The following is a 23609-nucleotide window of genomic DNA, read 5'->3' as shown; positions in this document are numbered from 1 at the left end:
AAACAAATTAAATATCCTGTATCCCAGTTTCACAAAACATTATGAACACATGCTCTTTCCATGACAGACTGACCAGGTGAAAGCTTTCATCCCTTATTGTTGTCACTTGTTAAATTCGCTTCAATCAGTGTAGATGAAGGGGAGGAGACAGGTTAAAGAAGGATTTTGAAGCTTTGAGACAAGCGAGACAGATTGTGAATGTGTGCCATTCAGAGGGTGAACTATCAAGAAAAAATGTTTTAAGTGCCTTTGAACGGGATATGGTTGTAGGTGCCGGACGCACTGGTTTGTGTCAAGAACTGCAACGCTGCTGGGTTTTTCATGCTCAAACGTTTCCTGTGTGTATTAGGAACGGTCCACCACCCAAAGGACATCCAGTCAACTTGACACAACTGTGGGACGCATTGGAGTCAACACGGGCCAGCATCCCTGTTGAACAATTTCAACACAAAGTCCATGCCCTGATGAATTGGGGTGTTCATCTCAATATTAGGAAGGTGTTCTTAATGTTTTGTACGCTGTATATTGGGCTATTTAAAGACTGAACATGTTAGGGAAAACAAATACACTTTTAGTATTTTATTGAAACACATGTATACTGTATACACGCACCAGGTTTTCATAAAATATTGACATGATCTGTCAAACAGTTCACCTTAAAGCATAGTGAACATTATGCAGCAGAAAGAACGTTTTCATCTGCAAAGTCTAAGCAGTTACAGACTGGTAAGTATTTTACTAATACAGGTTTACTTTGTAGTTTTATATACAGCAGAAGTTATTGGACAGATAGCGGCTATGATTGCACCAGGAGCAATAATACAGCAAAGTTGAATTTTGTACAGATTGCAACAGCATTTTAAATATTTGTACAGTTCACAAGAAGAAAATGACAGTATTAAGCATTATATGTGTCTTGAACCAAGAGCTATATTCCTACAAATGAACGATTAATGGGTTGAAGGTCTTTGATATACATGACATGCTTAGACGCTCTAATAATAACATTATGACTGGTTGCTGAATACAGCAACAAGCTAAACCTCTGACAGGGTCCTGTCGTCATGCACACGGCTGATCGAACAATGATCTTTTAGTGTGACACCGTAGACAACACACATAACAGAGTTCACCAACAGTCAGAAACACAAGTCACTCACTCTGATTCAACACCACCGGCCATCCTACACAAGGCCACACATCTACCAAGGCAGCACTTTTAAACATTAACACCGTACAGTATTCATGTATCAAATGCAAGACTTACTCAGTGAGAACACTATCGTCTCCCCCCTCTGAGCTTTACTTGCCTCCTGAGTTGTTGCAAATTGGACACCTCCCTTTAACATGGATGGATATGAACAACTCTGTAAACATCCAAGCAACATATCTCCAATACAGTATCTGCAGTTAAAGTGTTCTGTGCAAAGTATGAGGGGGGAAGCTTTGGCTAAGTCATTTCAACCATTTATTGTTATAAGCCTTGTGAGGGGAAATGTCTTATCCACTTGTCCTACAGTATAATGTACATTTCCAGATAGAATGAGTTGCAGTTTAACATTTACCATTGATTTTGGAAGGAAAGTGATCTGGGTAGATTCTCCACCCAAGTCCAGGATCCTCACTGTCATTCCTGCAACCCATTTTTTCAAATATTCCACTGTACTTTACAGTGCACTCCATGACCAAAGTTCTCTCAATACCTTACTAGTCGCATTGCTTTTAAATACTCACTCACACACTCAAAGGTAGCCAAATAAGACTGCATTTCAGGTCAGACAGCCCTAAGGAAGCGAAAATGTAAACGCTTGCTTTGCAAAAATAAAGTCAACTCACTAATTATGGGTTAAACATACAGTAGAAATAGCTGTCCTTCCTTATAAAAAATATAGTGATTTCTTTGTCAACAGTTCTTGGATTATTTGCAGGAGATTGCTGAGGGAGGGAGGGGATGGGCAGGCTGGAGGAGCGTGGCAGTGCTGCTGAGCAGGAGGGAGGGGCTAGTCAGGGGTCGGTGGCGGAGGAGATGCCCCAAATAACAGGCTGTCCCTCTCAGTGCCTGCAGACAGTTAGGATAGCTGCCCTTAGTGGATGTTGAGGTTGTTAAAGTGATCGAATGTGGCTCCCAAGGCCCAACTTGTCTCAACGTTGTTCACCTTCTTGGCAAGCTGTGGAGCAGAACAAAAAACGATGTTTGTTAAGTTGACTTATTAACGTCTTGGTGCCTGTCCCCTACCTTTGTGCCCAGTGACCTGTTCCTGTCTCACCTGCAGCATTGTGTTGTCCTTGAAGCCAAAGCCCTCCTTCAACAGGCAGGTGATATATGTCATATCCATGCAGAGGAAGGGACTGATGGGACGGTACTTGGTCATCTTGTTGCACACTGAAAACAAATCAGGTAGGCACTACGTTAACAACAAATCACAAGGGGCAGAGAGCACTGTTAGAAATATTATGTATTCACCTTATTTGGTGGATATTTAACAATTATTTACTTAACAGTAACATAGTTCTGTCCTGCTAATGCTGAGTTTTATGACGACAGCACGCGTGGGCATATTTTGAGACATCTTGTATCATGTCTCATGTGGGGTCAAGCAGCAGACAACCTCTAACCTGTACACCACATAATAGAAAGCTGGTCATCTTGTTTGGTTTATTTTGTTTGTTTAGCTGACTGAGAAAGGGGGTGTGAGAAGAGTCAAGTGCTGAGGGTCTGCACATGTTGGTGATTCTGGGGATGGGTGGCAGAGTCAACAGACTAGCTGTACACAGTGTGTCTCTCTCAGGCTCAGCCCCCAGGTCAGTTTGGTGTTGTGTGGCTGTCAGGTACGAGAGAGAGAGCTCACAGCTGCCCAGGTCAACTGCCTGCCAACCTGTCCAACACCTGACGACCTGCCCAACGTGTTCATCGAGACCATATGACTGTTTTCGCAATGCAAACAGACTTTACATAACACACCAACTCGTTCCTGCTAGCTGTAAATCTAGCACAGGCATTTATTGAGCCACGCGCTCTAACAGTACCAAGGCTATATGTCAATCTAACGTGCCAGAGCACTTTCCACATCAGATTACTGTAAATTATGTGTAAATGTGTTAAATAGCTAAATGTCAATGTGTATGTAAAATATCAACATATTTGTTTAGGCTCTGAGAACAGTTATGAATCAGACATTTCATCTGATGGTCCTTGGTTATATTGGAAATGGCAAACGAAAGTGCCAATGTTCCAGGTTAGGTTACAGTAGTGCCAAGATGTTTGGGCATAAACAAGGTTGAGTGTTTGTGTGAGTTAGAACAGCGTGTATTTTTACGGCAAGATTTTGTGGTGAGGAGCTGATGTTTTGTAAGGCCCGTGAGATTATTGAGTCTAACATGCAAATAAGCACCAACATTATTTGTTTGTACACTGTGTACTGCATCAATATAGTCAACATGTTTCTGAGGGGGAAAAGCCTAGCACTCACCTTCTTTGGCTCTCTTCTTGAAATCCCTGACTTCTACCATGCCACCGCGACTGCCATCTGGAAAACAAAACATTTATACTTATTCTCATCTGCAACAACAGCTGTCATTTCAGTTTTCCAAGCAAATCCTAAAAACTGCAGTTAAATGTATTTGAGGAGAAAATAAGTAAACATTTTTTATTAAAAAAATATAACTTGAATCCTTTCATATCATTATGAGGTTTAACTGGATGCTTTCTGAATGGTGGTTTTGTATCCGTCCTGGTCTGTGTCTACTCACCGATGAGGCCTGACTCCACAGCTCTGTCGAAGTAGTAGGAGAAGGCATAGAAGATGCTGCTGCCCTTCACCTCAAACGGCTGGTGCACGATGCCTTTCACCACCCTCATCACCTCATAGTAACACAGCTTGTAACCTGCATAGCCTGGAGAGACACACAGATAACATCAAAATAATCATTACTATCTATCACAAACTGTACTGAATCTTCAAGGCAGGTATCATAAAAGTATAGAGTTACGTCAGCTTCATGACAACATAACACTCAAGTCAATTGTTAACAAGCCAGAATCATTTTAAATTGGCACCAACAATAAAAGGTTTATTTTCAAATGAGAGTAAAATACCTGAGTTTGCTGCATGCTTGTGGTGGAATGTACTGGGAGAACCCGAAGCCTCTTTATGAGATCAAAATGGGGTTGAGGCTATGGGCTCTCCAGGGCTCTACACTAGAAAAACCCCAAAAGGATACTTTCACAGCACCCTGGGATTGGTTTGTTGGTTACAACTGGGGAAACCAAGTGCTGACAAGAGTAGCACACGCCTGTTGGGTTATCTATTTTTACCACATAATTGTAAGCGGTCAACATCAAGCCTCTCCTTACACAAAAAAATTCCAGCTCGGGGACTAACCCAGTATCTTTTGGCTCCATGACCGTGGTATGGGAGTGTTGCATTATTTGCGGAGTTAACTGACAATTTTCCTCTCATTTAAACACAAGGTTTGCTCTATTATAACTGTTTAAAGTCTGCATGCAGAGAGAAAGAATGACAAAACATGCATTCTGCACTGTCCAGTGGGAAAATGTTCTCAACTCAGACTGAACTAAACTCTAACATGGCGCTCTGAGACTGAATAATTTATTTATAGTTTCGAGGATTATAAAAAATAAAATATTATTGAAATTGTATGTTTTATCTTGTGCTTACCGTCAGGAATTCCGCTAACTTTGTAGGTGATTCCACCAAAAGTCCAGTCCTCTCTGAACTTCTTGGGTAGACAGGAACTTGTGAAAACTTTCCAATCCAGACCTGAAAGAGTAAACCAGTTATTGCATTGTCCCCAACGAGGATGACAGTTAAATAGTGTGTCTGATTTATAGAAATCTTGTGTCTTGCAGCATTATACAAATGTATTTATCCAGCCTGAACAGATGAATGACTGCAGTTGCCTAGCTTGAATAGCTAAGCAAATACTGTATGACAATTCAAATTACCATCAGCCCCCAAAGCACCAAGAGTTGCCAATCGAGCCGCTACAAGTCCATTTCCAAGGTAGCTGAATGAGAACAGATATTCAGAAAACATTCATGACAATGCCAAGGTAATGTGAGTATGCTGTTTTCATTGCATGCCATGATATACAATGAGTATACAAAACATTAAGAACACGTGCTCTTTCCATGACGTAGGTGAATCCAAGTGAAAGCTATGATCCCTTATTGATGTCACTTGTTAAATCCACTTCAATCAGTGTAGATGAAGGGGAGGAGACAGGTTAAAGAAGGATTTTTAAGCTTTGAGACATTTGGAAGCACGGATTGTGTATGTGTGCCATTAAGAGGGTGAATGGTCAAGACAAAATATTTAAGTGCCTTTGAATGGGATATGGTAGTAGGTGCCAAGCGCAACGGTGTGTCAAGAACCACAACGTTGCTGGGTTTTTCACGCTCAACAGTTTCCTGTGTGTATCAAGAATGGTCCACCACCAAAATGGCATCCAGCCAACTTGACACAACTGTGGGAAGCATTGGAGTAAACATGGGCCAGCATCCCTGTGGAACGCTTGACACCTTGTAGAGTCCATGCTCCAACAAATTCAGGCTGTTCTGGGGGCAAAAGGAAAATGTACAACTTGTAGTGTGTTTGAGTTTTAAAAAGGCTTCTGAAGTTTGTAATTTCCACTTTGAAATTTCCGACTTGATTTTCCTTTACGAAAAATGTATCAACCCCAACAAAAATTTCCATTAATTATAATCCACATTATAATCCACATTATAATTCACATTTCCTGTTGCAGCATGATTATTTTCCTGCAAAATGAAGATCTGTACTATAAATACTGCACCAATGCTTGTTTACTCACCTGTGAGTATAGAGTTGTAGAGTGTGGTTGAACATGTTGATGTTGGCAATGTAACTGGCTGGGGCAGTGAAAACTGTTTTCTATGGGTACAGAGAGAGGGGTTGAGTAATGTCTAATTAAATAGCAATGTTTATCTAAATCTTTGTAAAACATCAGTGGAGTTCAGTTGAACATTTACCTTTGATTTTGGAAGGAAAGTGATCTGGGTAGATCCTCCACCCAAGTCCAGGATCCCCACTGTTTTCCTGGTCTTGGCATACAAGTGACCTAAAGCAAACAGATGGAAAGTCAAACACACAGAATTGGAAATAGAAAACTATAGACAGGATTCTATCCATCATCGACATTATAAACAGAAAGTAGAACATACAGGTACTGTACATTGACCACATACTGCATTTAGAATTCATTCATTTTCCAACCACCCGCTTGAGACAAAGACAGGCATTCTAATAGATACAGTTGAAGTCGGAAGTTTACATACACCTTAGCCAAATACATTTAAACTCAGTTTTTCACAATTCCTGACATTTTATCCTCGTAAAAATTCCCTTTCTTAGGTCAGGTAGGATCACCACTTTATTTTAAGAATGTGAATAATAGTAGAGAGAATTATTTATTTCATCACATTCCCAGTGGGTCAGAAGTTTACCTGCTACCAAATACGTTGTCATTATGGCAAAACAGTTCTATTTTTGTTTCATCAGACCAGAGGACATTTCTCCAAAAAAGTATGATATTTGTCCCCATGTGAAGTTGCAAACTGTAGTCTGGCTTCTTCCTTGCTGAGCAGCCTTTCAGGTTATGTCGATATAGGACTCGTCTTACTGCGGATATAGATACTTTTGTACAAGGTCCTTTGCTGTTGTTCTGGGATTGATTTGCACTTTTCGCACCAAAGTACGTTCATCTCTAGGGGACAGAACGAGTCTCCTTCCTAAGCGGTATGATGGCTACGTGGTCCCATGGTGTTTATACTAGCGTACTATTATTTGTACAGATGAACATGGTACCTTCAGGCATTTGGAAATTGCTCCCAAGGTTGAACCAGACTTGTGGAGGTCCACAATGCTTTTTCTGAGGTCTTGGCTGATTTCTTTTGATTTTCCCATGATGTCAAGCAAAGAGGCACTGAGTTTGAAGGTAAGCCTTGAAATACATCCACAGGTACACCTCCAATTGACTCAAATTATGTCAATTAGCCTAACAGAAGCTTCTAAAGCCATGACATCATTTTCTGGAATTTTCCAAGCTGTTTAAAGGCACAGTCAACTTAGTGTATGTAAACTTCTGACCCACTGGAATTGTGATACAGTGAATTATAAGTGAAATAATCTGTGTCTAAAAAATTGTTGGAAACATTACTTGTGTCATGCACAAAGTAGATGTCCTAACCGACCTGCCAAAACTATAGTTTGTTAACAAGAAATGCGTGGAGTGGTTGAAAAACGAGTTTTAATGACTCCAACCTAAGTGTATGTAAACTTCCGACTTCAACTGTATACAGTACCAGTCAAAAGTTTGGACACACTTACTCATTCAAGGGTTTTTCTTTATTTTTACGATTTTCTACATTGTAGAAAAATAGGGAAGACATGAAAACTATGAAATAACACATATGGAATCACGTAGTAACCAAAAAAGTGTTAAACAAATAAATATATATTTTATATTTGAGATTCTTCAAAGTAGCCACCTTTTGCCTTGACAGCTTTGTGCACTCTTGGCATTCTCTCAACCAGCATCACCTGGAATGCTTTTTCAACAGTCTTGTAGGAGTTCCCACATATGCTGAGCACTTGTTGGCTGCTTTTCCTTCCCTCTGCAGTCCAACTCATCCTAAGCCATCTCAATTGGGTTAAAGTCAGGTGATTGTGGAGGCCAGGTCATCTGATGCAGCACTCCATCACTCTCCTTCTTGGGCAAATTGCCCTTACACAGCCTGGAGGTGTGTTGGGTCATTGTCCTGTTGAAAAACAAATTATAGTCCCACTAAGCGCAAACCAGATGGGATGGCGTGTCGCTGCAGAATGCTGTTAGCCATGATGGTTAAGTGTGCCTTGAACTCTAAATAAATAAAGACAGTGTCACCAGCAACGAACCCCCATACAATCACAATGCCTCCAGCATGCTTCATGGTGGGAACCACACATGCGGAGATCATCAGTTCGCCTACTCTGCGTCTCACAAAGACATGACGGTTGGAACCAAAAATCTCAAATTTGGACTCATCAGACCAAAGGACAGATTTACAATGGTCTAATGTCCATTGCTCATGTTTCTTGGCCCCAGCAAGTATGTTCTTCTTATTGGTGTCCTTTAGTAGTGGTTTCTTTGCAGTTATTCGACCATAAAGGCCTGATTCACGCAGTCACCTCTGAACAGTTGATGTTGAGATGTGTCTGTTACTTGAACTCTGTGAAAGATGTATTTGGGCTGCAATTTCTGACGCTGGAAACTCTAATGAACTTATCCTCTGCAACTCTGAGTCTTCCTTTCCTGTGGCTGTCCTCATAAGAGCAAGTTTCATTATAGTGCTTGATGGTTTCTGTGACTGCAAACTTTCAAAGTTCTTGAAATTTTCCGCATTGACTGACCATGTCTTAAAGTAATGATGTACTGTCGTTTCTCTTTGCTTATTTGAGCTGGTCTTTCCATAATATGGACTTGGCCTTTTACCAAATAGTGCCATCTTCTGTACCACCCCTACCTTGTCACAACATAACTGATTGGCTCAAACGCGTTAAGGAAAGAAATTCCACAAATGTACTTTTAACAAGGCACACCTGTTAATTAATATGCATTCCAGGTGACTACCTCATGAAGCTGGTTGAGAGAATGCCAAGAGTGTGCAAAGCTGTCATCAAGACGAAGGCTGGCTACCTTGAAGTATCTAAAATATATTTAGATATGTTTAACACTTTTTTGGTAACTACATGATTCCATATGTGTTATTTCATAGTTTTGATGTCTTCACTGTCATTCTACAATGTAGAAAATGGTCCAAATAAATAAAAACGCTTGAATGAGTATGTGTCCAAACGTTTGACTGGTACTATAGGTCTGTGGCCACCAAGAGAAAGGCGGCGGCTATCATTTTGGCCATAGGATAGGTTTTAAAATAAATGTTACACTAACTCTGTGTAAAAGGTGAGGGAATATTGCATCCCATCGTGACCAGATGGTGGCCAACATTCAAGACAGTCAGACAGGAGACTTGCACTGCTCTGCAACTGTGTACAGTGTTTAAACCTCAGAAATGACCCCCCTGACCATTAACACCACCTTAACAAAACATGAGCAATGTCTTACCTGTCAAAAAGTTCACTGTTACCCAGGCCAGGACTCCTACAAGAGAGAGTAGATGGAGAGTGTATGAAGTAAACATTCACTTGAGCCCAAATCATATACAATTGTTGCCTTTGTAATCGTGTTGTTGGAAGTACTGATACATATTGCCATTTGAACACATGCAGTTCAGAGACTGTCAGTTAAGATATTGGAGGTTATACTAGTTTTCATTCATTTAGCAGCTGTTACATTAGCAATATTTGTCTGACATGGATAGACCAACCCAGGTCATTACTACTGTCTCAGAGCTCAGGTTATAGCTCTCATAAAGTGAGGCTAATGAATTGCACATCTGATGAAACAGGAGTTGTTGCGGGTGTCTTAATGAGTGATGTGGAGGATCACTTAATATTGAGTGTGGGAAGGACAACCCAGACAAGGTTATTTAATTGCTCTATGAGGTAGCGATAGAGCTCTTATAAACACATGTTACTAGGACAGTGTTCGGAGATACCAACCACCTGGTTTGACAATACTGCAGCGTTTAGCTAATCTAAACAATGTCTACAGTTTTCCTCTTTACCAACATACCCACAATACCACAGTACCATAAAAGAACATGAAAGACAAATGTTTGTGACAGCAACAAAGTGACATACCTTCATTTGTTCCATTCATTATGGAGACACTGTTGTTCGGTACAAAGAAGGGGGACTCGTCAAAGACTTCCCGAACCTACGGGGACAATTTATGATGACAGTGCATATTAATAAAGATCATGATGAATAAAGACAAGAAGAAAATAAAAATTGATACTTATTATCTCAAGACTCAGGAATTGTTATTAGGCACATTTGGCTGAGAATGGCGGAATGCAAAACCACAAGCATGGCTAGAGTAGCCACACTAATTTAATCATTCAAATGACATATTCCACTACTCCAGACGACCCCAAAACAACAGTTTTTTTGCATAGTGATCACCACCTCGAAGTGGGTAGACTTTCCCCCCCTGGTTTTTTCAAGAACACTTGTAAGCACTTAGCAGTTTCATGTCCCGATCCTTGGCAGGACCTGTCATCCCTGTGCCAAACTAACTGAGGGGAGAGAAAACGTGCCTCACCTCATCCAGCAGAGCATTAGCCTTCTCCTTGGGCAGGAGGCGGAGCCCGGCCGTGGCTTTCAGGACCACCGGGGTCTGCTTCCACTCGTCCTCTGGCACCGTCTTCTTGGCCACCTTCAGCAGCGCTCTGATCGTGTTCCCACCCTGAATGGGATAAAAGGCATTAACAGATGAGCATGGTCTCCACTGGAACACTCTCAAATCACAGCCGTGACCAAAAGGGCTGATATAGATATTTCAATATAGATATTTCAACGTATTCAGTTGATTAAAGGGCTGATATAGATATTTCAATATAGATATTTCAACGTATTCAGTTGATTAAAGGGTTGATATGTTTGTCCACATAGGACTTCACATCGTCTGGTTTTTAAGATGTAGATCCCAAGACAGTAAATATCAGACTTAAGTGACAGCTTCAACAGAATCAGTTCATGTAATTACATGGTCTACATCGCAATGCCTAAATGAGAAAATGATAGGCATGATACATACCTCTTCAGGCTTATCTTTATAGGCAGACAGACCAGGCTTCACCGCATGATACATCTCATTGTCCAGAACTGGCAGCTCAACTAAAAAGACAAAGAGTAGATGGGGAGAATGCATTCAATTTTCAAACAAGATATAAATATATGAAATGTGTGAAATAACAGAACTCTGTTGCATTAATGTGTGCTTTGAAACGTGCTTTGTTGCCTCAATCATTGCTAGGCTTTACAATCACTGATGTTAAAGGTAAAGTAAATACAAAAACAGCAAATCAAAGTCCATTATTAGAGGTTCGTTTTTAGGGATTTCGGCCACACTAACAGATGATTAAAACTACAACTCAGCTGCCTCTTGGTTCGGTCTTGCCCATGATTGCTCTCTCCCCATGCTGACGGCACATGTTTGCCTTTACACCACAGAGCGAATGACCCAACGGCAAACATATGGGAGACAGCTGAATGTAAACCCCTATTGGCTCCTGGGACTAAGCTAAGGCTGATAGATACTGAATGAAATACACAGAAAAAGAGAGAGAAAACACTCACCTGGGTCTTTCTGGATAAATGTATAGATGTGGATCCGGGTGCCTGTGCTCCCAGCATCGAACATGATCCCATAGAAAGTGCGGCTGAGGTTGACAGGATGGGAGACCTCAAGCAAGACCTCAGGCAAGATTTTGGGCACGACTTCGAGCAGGAGGTTTTCGGGCAGGAGGTTTTCCATGTTAGCAGAGTGTTCGTGGTGGACTGTCTGGCGAGGATGGTAGGTTGCCTTCGCTTGGAAGTTCCAAGCCAGAACCGACATTGACATTACTGTCAGGAGAAGCATTTGAAGAGCCATCTTTTTTTAACACCCAAAGAAACAATGATGCTTTTGTAAAAGCTAAAACACTTTACTCTATGGATATACAGTAAGAGTCAAACTGTGCCTTATTCAAGATAGTCTTCTTCAGAGGAGCAGCACAAAATGCAGTGGCAGCAGCTTGCAGAGGTGATGAGAGACAACCGGAGAGGCAGAGACAGTGTGGGTAGCAATGCACATTCAGGACTGTCTGGTCATCGGTTTATAGTATATAAAGACATACGGGCTTGGCACTGGGCCACACCATGACAGGTCATCCACCAATCCTGTTGCGTTCCATCTAGGTTCCTTCAAGAGTACCCCTTCTGAAAGAACTGGATACTGACTATCTGCTTACCAGCAGCAATTATTTTTCTCTCTCTTCATCTTTTGTGTGCAAGCTGGAGCCAAAAATCCCCCCAAGTGAAGAAAGAAAGAGGATCTATCAAGACATCAAAATGACTGGCTTGTAGAAATTTGAAGCAATTGTCTTAAAATACATTTTATTGGTGTATTTAATTAAGACTTACAGGCAAGCTTGTCGATTACTACAATTCCTTCCCTGCACAAAGTAGCCTATTACTCATATTCGTCTTAATTTCTTGTATTGCCTGTCTTGACTTGGGCTGAGGTAGTAACCTGAGGTAGTAACCTAAGGTAGTAACCTGAGGTAGTAACCTGGGGTAGTAACCTGGGGTAGTAACCTGGGGTAGTAACCTGTCAGGTAGTAACCTGCGGTAGTAACCTGAGGTAGTAACCTGACAGGTAGTAACCTGAGGTAGTAACCTGTCAGGTAGTAACCTGAGGTAGTAACCTGAGGTAGTAACCTGTCAGGTAGTAACCTGAGGTAGTAACCTGACAGGTAGTAACCTGAGGTAGTAACCTGTCAGGTAGTAACCTGAGAGGTAGTAACCTGAGAGGTAGTAACCTGAGAGGTAGTAACCTGAGAGGTAGTAACCTGAGGTAGTAACCTGTCAGGTAGTAACCTGAGGTAGTAACCTGAGGTAGTAACCTGAGGTAGTAACCTGAGGTAGTAACCTGTCAGGTAGTAACCTGAGGTAGTAACCTGAGGTAGTAACCTGTCAGGTAGTAACCTGACAGCCCAAGGCAAGACGGGCAATACACCTTTCTCTAGATATGTATAAGTCATTGTATGTGTGTATCACATTCCGAACCAATAATGACATGTGAAAATTACCACATAAAAACATATGCTGCAGACCTTTAAACCCAACCAACCTTTCATAAGAGATGTGCTGATGCAACTTGCACTCCAACTGGCATAAATGCTGAAAGAATGAAAGCAATATTCTCACTCCCACTCATCCCTGTGCTAACCACAAGCTTTCCTAGGAAATAATATTTAAAAGCATGTTTCACAGGAGAAACCATGAAAAGCATGAGTAGCTGTTTTCAATTTTAGCTGGGGGGTTGGCAAGGTGTCATTAACCAGTCTATCAGCAAAAATATTCTAATGTACTGTAATGTTCAGAGTTTCTGGTTTCTAGGAGGGAGGGAAGCAATAACAATGTGCTACTGCAGCTCAGCAAAGAGGCCCTGCTAACTCAGAGACCTCATATGAACTTAGCTTTGCACCAGAGTGGGATTTCCTTCACTCAGTCCCCACGAGAAGCTGCAGCAACAGTAAACAAAGACAGGGCTGAAACAGGTTGAATTTGTATATTTCTAGAGACTGCAGAATTGCTGAACTGGTATCACCCAACTCAGCTCCTGCTAACAGGTTCACCACACAGTCACACACAGGGTGAGTGAAGCACAAACTGTGGTGGCATGTGTCACCCAGCTCAGCTGAGGGGGTGTGATTAAGCCGGAATGGGGGCGGCCAGCAGTCCTGCAGCAGGACTTGAGAAGGGCAGAGAGAAGGTCCACAGAGAGGGCACGAGGAAAGGATGGGGCTTGGCACTAGCATGCCATTCCAATCCCAGGACAGTCCGCTGTGCAGCGCACTGTTCTAACACTGTAATTTGGACTAAAAATATTGCACTTTCTTTCCTCCTTCCTTTTTGTCTAAATACTGTGGCTACTCTTTTTCAATCCTGTGGTTCACCCTTATGGTCCATTTCCCCTATCAAAGCATGCATGTGCAGGACCTCTCATTGACGTTGTGTCCATTCAAATGTCCAATGCAGCTGTTTTAGCTCAATATTGAATAATTTCTTGGTAACAATTAAGTACCTTACTGTGATTATTTTTGACAATTTTAATTGAAAACAAACAAAATAGCTTCGTAGCAAAGAAAAAAATGTCGGTGGGGGAGGGAAAAACGGAACATTTGCTGTTATTGGCAGATTGGTTTATTAACTCATTGTGATGTCACCATGGAAGGCCAAAATGCTACCCCACTAAAACAGGCTGAAATTTCAGGCAGTCTTTTCAAAACAGCTACACTAAAAGGGCATCATAATTTTCACAATTTCACAGTATTATTCCAGTGTGTGGAAATATATACATTACCAGTCAAAAGTTTGGACATACCTACTCACTCAAGGGTTTTTCAAATTTGGACTATTATCTACATTGTAGAATATTAGTGAAGACATGAAACTATGAAATAACACATATGGAATCATGTAGTAACCAAAAAAGTGTTAAACAAATCAAAACAGATTTTAGATTCTTCAAAGTAGCCACCCTTTGCCTTGATGACAGCTTTGCACACTCTTAGCATTCTCTCAACCAGCTTCTTGATGTCGTCACCTGGAATGCATTTCAATTAACAGGAGTGCCTTGTTAAAAGTTAATTTGTGGAATTTCTTTCCTTCTTAATGTGTTTGAGACAAATCAGTTATATTGTGACAAGGTAGGGGTGGTATACATAAGATAGCACTATTTGGTAAAAGACCAAGTCCATATTATGGCAAGAATAGCTTAAATAAGCAAAGTGAAACGACAGTCCATCATTACTTTAAGACATGAAGGTCAGTCAATCAGGAACACTTCAAGAACTTTTAAAGTTTCTTAATGCAGTCGCAAAAACAATCAAGTGCTATGATGAAACTAGCTCTCATGGGGACCGCCACAGGAAAGGAAGACCCAGAGTTACCTCTGCTGCAAAGGATAAGTTCATTAGAGTAAACTGCACCCCAAATAAATGATTCACAGAGTTCAAGTAACAGACACATCTAAACACCAACTGTTCGGTGGAAATCTGTCCTTTGGTCTGATGAGTCCAAATTTGAGATTTTGGTGAATGGATGATCTCAGCATGTGTGGTTCCACTGAGAAGTATGGAGGAGGTGGGGATTTAGTTAGAATTCAAGGCACACTTAACCAGCATGGCTACCACAGCATTCTGCAGCGATACAACATCCCATCTGGTTTGCGCTTAGTGGGACTATCATTTGTTTTTCAACAGGACAATGACCTAAAACACACCTCCAGGCTGTGTAAGGGCTATTTGACCAAGAATGAGAGTTATGGAGTGCTGCATCAGATGACCTGGCCTCCACAATCCCCGGACCTCAACTCAGTTACAATGGTTTAGGATGAGTTGGACCACAGAGCGAATGAAAAGCAGCCAACAAGTGCTCAGCATATTTGCGAACTCCTTTAAGACTGTTGGAAAAGCATTCCTCATGAAGCTGATTGAGAGAATGCTAAGAGTGTGCAAAGCTCTCATCAAGGCAAAGGGAGGCTACTTTGAAGAATCTCAAATCTATTTTGATTTGTTGAACACTTTTTTGGTTACTACATGATTCCATGTGTTATTTCATAGTTTTGATGTCTTCACTATTATTCTACAATGTAGAAAATCATTTAAAAAATTAAGAAAAACCCTTGAATGAGTAGGTGTCAACTTTTGACTGATACTGCATATAAAACACAGGGATATCACATTGACAGAGATCTGACAACAGCAAAGCTATATGAGCCAATTTAACAGGTTGCTGGCTGCACACACTCAAAAAACACAAGATGTCATATTAAAGTTACTAACTCCAGTCCTTGCAAAAGCCATGATGTCGTGTCTGCTTTTCCCCCATGCTGCTATCTCCAAGGTCCTTTGTGAGAAGAAGTATCATACCCTGACAAAGACAAATGTATACTACTGCATAATTAAGTTTGGCATTCAGACATACAATAACGTACAGTAAGTACTACTATAGAAAAAATTATGTATTTGGATCATGTGCAGTGTTTTGATTGATTTGTTCCTTGGAATCTTACTACTTGTCCCTATTGTGTCAAAACATGCCAAACCTTCATAATCAGATTACAATGATTTTAGAGGAGAGCCATGGTCGGACAACTTCTGAGCTGAGCTGAGCTGTATAAACTGTGAAACTAGACAAACTAGATTGTTCAGTGGTCGTGGTTGAATACTATGATAAAAGTATGTTTAGTTTGAAAATGAAAATAGTTTAGATCAAAAGTCACTTTAGTAAAGCAAGGTAATTGCTTATTGTACACAACCATCCTTCGTTTCAGAATATGTAGACTAGTTAGTTGGTAAATAATATATATATATATATATGAAAGGTTGTGTTAGTCTATAGGGCTTTACGGAGGGAGGCATAGACTTGTAGAAATTAGGTGGCAGTAAGACACAGCAAATACTAGTCAAAAGGTCCAAAAATAAATCCTCAGTGGTATCTTAAACACTTTTGATGTTTTGTTGCATCTTAACCAAAAGCTTTAAAGCATGAGAGATGACCCAAGCATTGTTATCCAAGCCTTGCAATCTATTATTAATATACCGCAATGTTGCCCTCAGGAATATCATGTTTGCGGGTGTCCTACCACAAAACTCTATTGAAGAGACCTAAACCATGTCATTACAATTCCAATGATAATGACAGCTTCAAAATGCTCAGGGTTATTTCAGTGTTCTACTCCCTGTCATAGCAATTAGCTTTAAATTTAGTCCTCAAACTCTGTGCATGATGCCAGTGCAAAAAGCTATATGCTTAAATTTACAGTAACTACACCCTGACATCTGTGATATACTTTTTTGTTCAACTTCTGGTTGAAGAATGTTCCTTGGGCACCTTCAAGTTTCTCCATAAAGCACAATTTGGAAGCCAGTTGAGAGAGGGCATGTAATGTGACAGTAGCTTTTGGATTGAAGTGACCCGCAATAACTTTACATTGTTTATTTCAGTTGGTTCATGTACTCAGAGCCTGCAAAGTCAACTGCAATTTGTTGACCTTTTGTGGCTTCTCCGCAATTTATGTAATCCAACAAAACAGTGTGATCCTGTTGGCTGTGTAACCTGACAGCGGCCCAAGGTTCTTCCCAGGACACGCAGAACAATATTCCTCTTAGAAGGGGTGCAAATGGTACATACCAGGGGCTGCACCGCATCCCTCATGTAGGCCTATAAACAGATCTGTGTCAATGTGTCACGTGTGCTATATTAACATATTCACATGACAAGAGGATCAAGATGCAGAAAATCAAGGATCAAGGAGCAGAAAATGAACATGTCTTTCTTGATATTCATGCAAAGGTCTGTTCATGTTTTGTATTATGTAGCTAGCCTAACTTTATGGTGTGTAGCCTGTTCATTTGAATATGTTTTTGTGTAATTGCATTCTAAGTCAAATTGACCTGGAATAGTTTTGTATACTGTGCATATGACATTACCTGCTTCAGGTGATTGTGAAGTAGACTGCTAACATGTCCACAGCCAGTGCCACATGATATGGTTTCTATGGTATCAAAATGGTAAAACACAGGTTCCCCAGCGGCTTGAAGTGAAGCTTACCTAGCTAGCCTATAAGTGCCCCATTCATTCTTATCAGTTCAATTATCGTATCCAAAACAATGCCCAAGAAGAAATGGAAAAAAAGGGAAATACTGATCATGTTAACGGGTAAGACAAGTTCTTTGCGTTGTCGTCATGGCTTGAATTAGGTTAGCAGCAGCTAACTTAGTTATCACACTGGGGGTAGTTAACTTTAGCTAGCTATTGTTAGGCAAGGTCTGTGTATGTATACGAGGCAAACAGGAGTCAAAAGCCAATAAAGAGTCTGACATTGAGAAGGAAAAGGTCAATGCTGCTCTTCTTTAGCTTTCGCAGAAGCAGCAGCTGTTCTTCCTGGTGTCCACAAAACAAAAACACTGGTACACTGATAGTCACACAAAATGTAAAATACAACGATATACCATTTTTTATTTTTTTATTACAAAAAATGATCATATCCATAACTCCCCTGTTCCCTAACTTTGTTGTTGTTGTCGATTACAAGGCTGGAGGGACCATTTAAAAAGTTAAATAAAACAGGCCCTTGAGGAAAATGAACAGCTGGTAAGTATTTAGTCTTTGTGAATTAAGTTTGGGTAACTAACCTCCCAGGTAAGTCTTCCATCATGTTGACCTAACAGCCACATTCAAAAGAACACGGAGTGACTAGACAGTTTACATCTTACAGAGCACAGTGTTCTTTATAATTAGGCAGTCCCTATGCTAACTTATATGAAAAAACAAAGAAAACAAAAACTAAAAACCTACCCCATACACTTTCAGCCATATAGTCAGAAATTATGTTTTGGTAATGCCCTTCTTTGGATACAGAAAAAAAAGTTGGTCAAATGTGCATGGTCTCAAACATATAAAAACTAGTTTGTATAGGCTAAGAAGGTTTCTTTCCCTCCTGTGTCATATGGATTGTTTGTGCTGGTGTGCAACTTTATTTACGGGTTAATTTTGACAGTAGATCTCTACAGAGAAGAATACATCACATTGATTGGAGTAAAGATATTTTTAAATATCTAACTGCCATTGGAATGGTCAAACAACAAAATGTGCCACTTTTGCTGACAGTTGTTTTCCATCTCCATGCTTGTAAAAATGGGACCCAATAAGCTTTTGAGAAATAAGACGCTCGGTCTGGACCAATTTAAAACACGCCCATTTTAGACATGCATGGCATTGTCACTTATGCCATTGTAGCACTCATTTGGGAAAATTATTTTCGTGGTTGACCCTAATGATGTGATCACAACATGCCCCTCAACCCCCTTTGCTCATTGTAAAGTGTTAAATGGTTCATCTTGAAAATTGACTTAGCTAATGGAAATCACATAAAAGCACTCAGAGAACAGGAGCCCCGTGGCATCTGTCTCAAATTAGTCTGACAATGTTGAAAAAGTCAGCAACCAAACAATTATATCATCAAGATATTTAGCAGCTGTCATTTTCCAGTCATTCCACTGGGTCAGAGCCATATTTTCTTTTCAAATTAAAAGCACAGCATTAGGAATAACAGAGAAGAGAGAAATGCTAAACTTCTTAAGCACAAATCTGTCCATTTGATGAAAGAACGCAAGGTTTCTAAAGAAAGCTGTGGCTAATTGAATTGATCCCTGTCCTAAGTGTATAGAGCACACAGTCCCATAGCAGAATAAGTGGCATCTAAAGTAGCATGGCATTCATAAATTAATCTAAAGAATAACAATTAGGCATAACATTATAATCAAATGGTTGCTAACCTATCATTTAGTCATCATGTACCTGACTGTGGGTGAATGTTTTGCTTGCCTTCCATAACTTTGTCCACTTTAGTCATTTCTGACTGGGGTGTACACAGCAGCATTTAAACTCGGATTTCAGCCTCAGACTGATTTGGGTTTGGTTGCAAAGGCAATACTTCATCTGAACTTTTAGATTTTATTCCCAGCTGTTCTCCTCCGGGTTCCTGGAAGCTATGGTAATTTCCTCAGAAAATCTGCATCAGTTATATTTCTGAAATAGCAGCTGCCATCTCACGTACAAATATGAAGTGGACACACACTTCGCTTTGGAAAGTGTACATTCTCAAAATGTTAATTGTATACGTAAAGTAGCTAATAATATCAGTATACAGTATTTACACCTGCTGTATAGAGAATATCATTTTCTTTGACTCCAAAATCCAAGTAATATACAGTATAACTAACACCGATTGGTTGTTGCAGGTTTCAGAGTACACTCTTAAATTAATTGAGCTGGATAAGAACTTCAAGACATCCATCGAGTTCAGGATGATCCAGGGTGAACTGAAGACTATCAAGGAGTTTGGGGGAAAATAAAGCACGAATGGACAGGAGCTCAGTAGTATGAGAACAAGATGGACAGAAACCTTGTTTCATACCCTGAAGTACCACTCTTGATTGTGAATGATTTCATAGTTCTATCAATGATCATCAACTCTCTATTTTCTAGATTAAAGAAAGCATGTACATTGCAGAGAGGGAGCACAAGTAAAGCCTAGCTAGAATGGAGCACACATTCTTCAGTGAAAAAGGTATGATGACTTTAAAAAAGGGACAAATTATTTTGTACATGAAAAATACACTTAGGGAAAACTAGCCTTGGGCTAATCAAAAAGTATTGGATTTAATGGGTAAAGACGTTTAGGTGTGAAAAGCCTAACTGAGCTATAGAGAGGGGGGCGAGAGGAACAGTGAGTACTGTGTTCGCTGCAGTTTCACCTAGAGGAGGAGGCAGAGCAGAGGATCGCCCAACTGGATGAGAGGGCCCACAATGAAGCCGTTGTGTGAGTGTCTCCGCTGGCCAATTACAAGCTAATTTTACTGTTCAAACTGCACCTTCAGGCCAGGAGAGAAAAAAAAAGATGCCAAATAAATAACATGGGAGGGAAACCAAGGTTCTTGACCACACCAGTTTGTCTTCCTTAAGATAGTGTACATCACCTAAGCCAATGATGACATCCCAAGCAGTTCCAGAATGCCTTGCAGGGTTGCAGGGAAGAGGGTCCTGGTTTGGAACAGTGGGGAAGACCTCTCTGTACTGTATAGTTCGAAAGCCATCTGAGGACAGACTAGGTACTATATACACACTTTGAAGTCTGTGTTCTTTTATAGTCTATAAATGATCTTCAATACTGATACTGTATTGCCAGTTCTATACTTCAGTTCTTGGTGATTTATATTGTATATTTCAGACCAATTTGGTGACTTAAGGCAAATTAAAACCAAATCTTCCCCAGCATTCTAAGCTTGGAATTTGATGTCACTCAATTTTCTCTACTACATCACCAAACCCAGCACACCACCTTTATGCCATTTATACCTTAGAGAGAGTTTGGCACATGAAAGTTAAAACTGTCAGGCAGCGAGACAACGCATTGCGCTTCATGTTCAACAACAACTTTGGTAGCCTAGTGCCTGGCTGAGACTAAGTGGAGAACCTGAGGAAGATGACTGTCATTGGCTGAGGAAAACGCCTCCCTGGCACTGCATACGGTACACCAGCCCCAATGGCGCCACAAACAGAACTGTAGGCATTCATCATCTCAATACCATCTCAATAACTTGCCTTTAAATTGTTAAACACGTGGCAAATCTCCAGAGGACATATTTCAGATGGTATTTCCCATTTTATTTATATTTGCTGACCCCATGTTTGTTTTGCTTGCGGCCCCTCATAACCCTCACCTCCAGTGTGAGCTGGTGGCTGGTGGTTGTGGCAAGTTTCCACTGGCTTCTGGGTTCCAAGTCAGTGGCTTCCCCCCTCAGTATTTTCGGGGCACTGTTTCTCTGAAGCAAATACCATAATCTCGCCCATTATTTCGATAAAGTGAGGACAGGATGAAGTCACCCCAGCGCAGTCCTTCTTCCATGCTCCAGCCTCCTTCCATTCCCTTCCATGCTCCATCCATTTCCTTCCATGCTCCATCCATTTCCTTCCACGCGCAACCCTCCTTCCACGCGCAACCCTCCTTCCACGCGCAACCCTCCTTCCACGCGCAACCCTCCTTCCACGCGCAACCCTCCTTCCATTCGGCAATTAAGCCCCCCCCCCAAAAACATTATTCGTTCATCAACATGCCATTTAGTGGCTTTAATTAACTACATTACCTTGGAGAAAGCCATATGTATATTGTCATGATGATTGCAACCATATTTTAAGACTAACCCCTCAACCATTCCTATATTTCCCACCCCTAGAAGACCAGTGAGCTGATGGGAGAATGTGTCCCAGGTGAGGGCCCAGGAGATAGCAGAGCTGAGGGGGAAGGTGGGGACCCTGGAGCAGGCCCTAGGGCTCATGGTGGGTGAGTTTGAGAGACAGCACCAGGCCCTGGACAGCACCCAGGCCGGCCAAGTGAAGTTGGACAAGTTGCAGAAGCTGCTGGCCATGCGGGAGAAGGAGATGGGGCGAGTGAAGCGGCAGCCACAGCATTGTGTAGCAATGCACAGAGCTAGAATGATTCTTCCAGGCGGCCCTGGGCAAGGTGAAGCATGAGATCCAGGCCTGCCGGCTGCAGTACAGCCAGGAGGCCCACCGTAGGAGGATGAGTAAGGCCTGGTCAGGCAAGCAGGAGTACTCCTGAATCCACACCTCCCCCAAAAACCCCTCACAGCACCAACAGTGTCTACACCGACCTGGAGGAGGCTGAGAAGTGGCCTGCCTGCGGTCATCACCACCACTTACCGTACATTGCCCCATTTCTCTGGTAGCAACTCCTTGTCAGCTGTATATGATTCAGCAGTCATCTATTCAAAACACAAACACTGTACACTGTTCAAAATTTGACAAATAATGTCTAGACTGTTCCTACATGAAAATCAATTTTTCCACTACACTTGTGTTTCAGGAAAAATCTCCAGAGCAACAGGGTTGACATCTCTGAACTCACGTGGGAGCAGAAGGAGAAAGAGCTTAGACTGCCAAAACGAACGGACAGAAAGCAAGGTACATCGTGTGGGTCCTGTGTTGTCTGCCAGCAGACATGCTCATTGTTAGCTTCCCTCTTTTCTATTTCTACTGCGTTCAGTTTAGATGATACCATCAATTTGGAATCATTAAACATGAAAACAAAACCCCTGGCACAATAAAGAGTTGAGATGAAAACGCAGAGATACCATAAGAAGCACGAGCCGTGCTACAGTCTGAGGGCCTTTAAGACATTTAAAAAGGAGTCGCAAATAAACAGCTCTTTGGTCAGCAGAAGAGGATACCATAAAACATCAGTTTATGGTAACATCAACATAATTTTCTTTTCCGTACAGCTGCTTAAAAAGAAGGAAGAAAGAGTCTGGGCACAATAGTAAAAATAGGGCCGGCCACAGAGTCCTGTGCTTGGAAACAAACATCTGGCCACGCCGATTTGCCTTCAGCCTCTTGGCCCCACTTCACGTGCACAAGGAGTTTATTTAGTTATTTGAACGCCTGTGGTTAGGGAACAGCTAGCAGCATAATTGTCAAGTTGAGTGCAGGGGATCTGAATGTATATGGTGTCAACATTGTCCTGGCGTCTAGCCTTGCAAACAGAGCATTTGGCGACCTAGGATGAATTTACAGAAACCCAGTAGAGTAGGAATCATAATGACTCTCATTTCTTCAGTCTACAGCTAGAGAGAACAGCTGCCACAGTATGGGAAAACATTCCTTTTAAAAATCTACAGCATTTCAATCTACTCTTCCTTTTGCAGGAATCTGAGCCAACCTTTGGTGTTGTTGGCATCCCCAGATAGGAACCAGAACGACACAGATCCCGGGTAAGACACCAAAACAATACTTGAGGAGAATGTCCTGGTTTCTCTTTGTAATTACAAAGCTTCGGTAGATTTATCTGTCCCATGGAGCATGTTTAAACACCAGCAGTGAGAGTGATTTATCAGACCTTGTAGATTTGTTGTTACATAATGACATATGCCTTGCAGAATTACAGAGGAGCCGTCCCTTGTGACCATCACCCAGGCGCCTGTGTATACCCTTCCCTCCAACCCCAGCCGGATATCCAGAACACATGAGCTCCCCGACAGTCCCCTGCGGTGTTAGTGTCACGGTCGGTCTGAGAATTTTGCTGCTCCAAATGAAGTCTCCAGAATTATGTTGATGGTTTTGTGAAAAAAACATTTGTGTGGTATTTTCTGATCGTCATCATTTAAAGCGTACAAAAGGAAAACTAACTTTTTAAAAGGAGTCAGGACAGACAGACGAACGATAAAGGGTTAAATTAAAACGGATTGCTTTTTATTAAAATGCAACCTGTACTGAACGTAATGAAATATTGACACATGCAGGAATAACTGCACCACAGGATGTGTGCATAAC

At 41.3% G+C, this 23609-nt stretch overlaps 1 protein-coding gene and 1 pseudogene across 1 annotated transcript; one reads left to right on the top strand and one right to left on the bottom strand.

Annotated features, from left to right (window-relative positions):
- Positions 1-609: 609 nt before the first annotated feature.
- Positions 610-11796, bottom strand: LOC115138523 (ectonucleoside triphosphate diphosphohydrolase 5-like). Its single transcript, XM_029675434.2, has 13 exons — positions 11286-11796; positions 10744-10823; positions 10249-10392; positions 9786-9861; positions 9148-9183; positions 6014-6102; positions 5836-5915; positions 4967-5028; positions 4680-4781; positions 3751-3894; positions 3471-3527; positions 2268-2383; positions 610-2168 (listed from the first exon to the last, which is right to left on the bottom strand). The coding sequence occupies exons 1-13, from the start codon at positions 11578-11580 to the stop codon at positions 2085-2087; spliced, it is 1365 nt and encodes a 454-aa protein (XP_029531294.1). The 5' UTR covers positions 11581-11796; the 3' UTR covers positions 610-2084.
- A 5611-nt stretch (positions 11797-17407) lies between these two features.
- LOC135574119 (basal body-orientation factor 1-like) lies at positions 17408-23333 on the top strand (annotated as a pseudogene).
- Positions 23334-23609: the final 276 nt, after the last annotated feature.

This window comes from Oncorhynchus nerka, linkage group LG12 (genome assembly GCF_034236695.1).
Source record: "Oncorhynchus nerka isolate Pitt River linkage group LG12, Oner_Uvic_2.0, whole genome shotgun sequence".
Lineage (NCBI taxonomy): Eukaryota > Metazoa > Chordata > Actinopteri > Salmoniformes > Salmonidae > Oncorhynchus > Oncorhynchus nerka.
The sequence above is the reverse complement of the archived record's forward strand: the minus strand, read 5'-3'. Positions and strand labels throughout refer to the sequence as shown.

What these genes read in the sequence shown, in the direction of transcription:
- LOC115138523 (XM_029675434.2), bottom strand. Translation starts at nt 11,580, where the DNA reads ATGGCTCTTCAAATGCTTCTCCTGACAGTAATGTCAATGTCGGTTCTG. An exon ending in AACAGTGAACTTTTTGACAG is followed by an intron (nt 6,103 to 9,147) that starts GTAAGACATTGC and finishes TGTTTGCTTTAG; the next exon opens with GTCACTTGTATGCCAAGACC. An exon ending in AGGACAACACAATGCTGCAG is followed by an intron (nt 2,169 to 2,267) that starts GTGAGACAGGAA and finishes TCTGCTCCACAG; the next exon opens with CTTGCCAAGAAGGTGAACAA.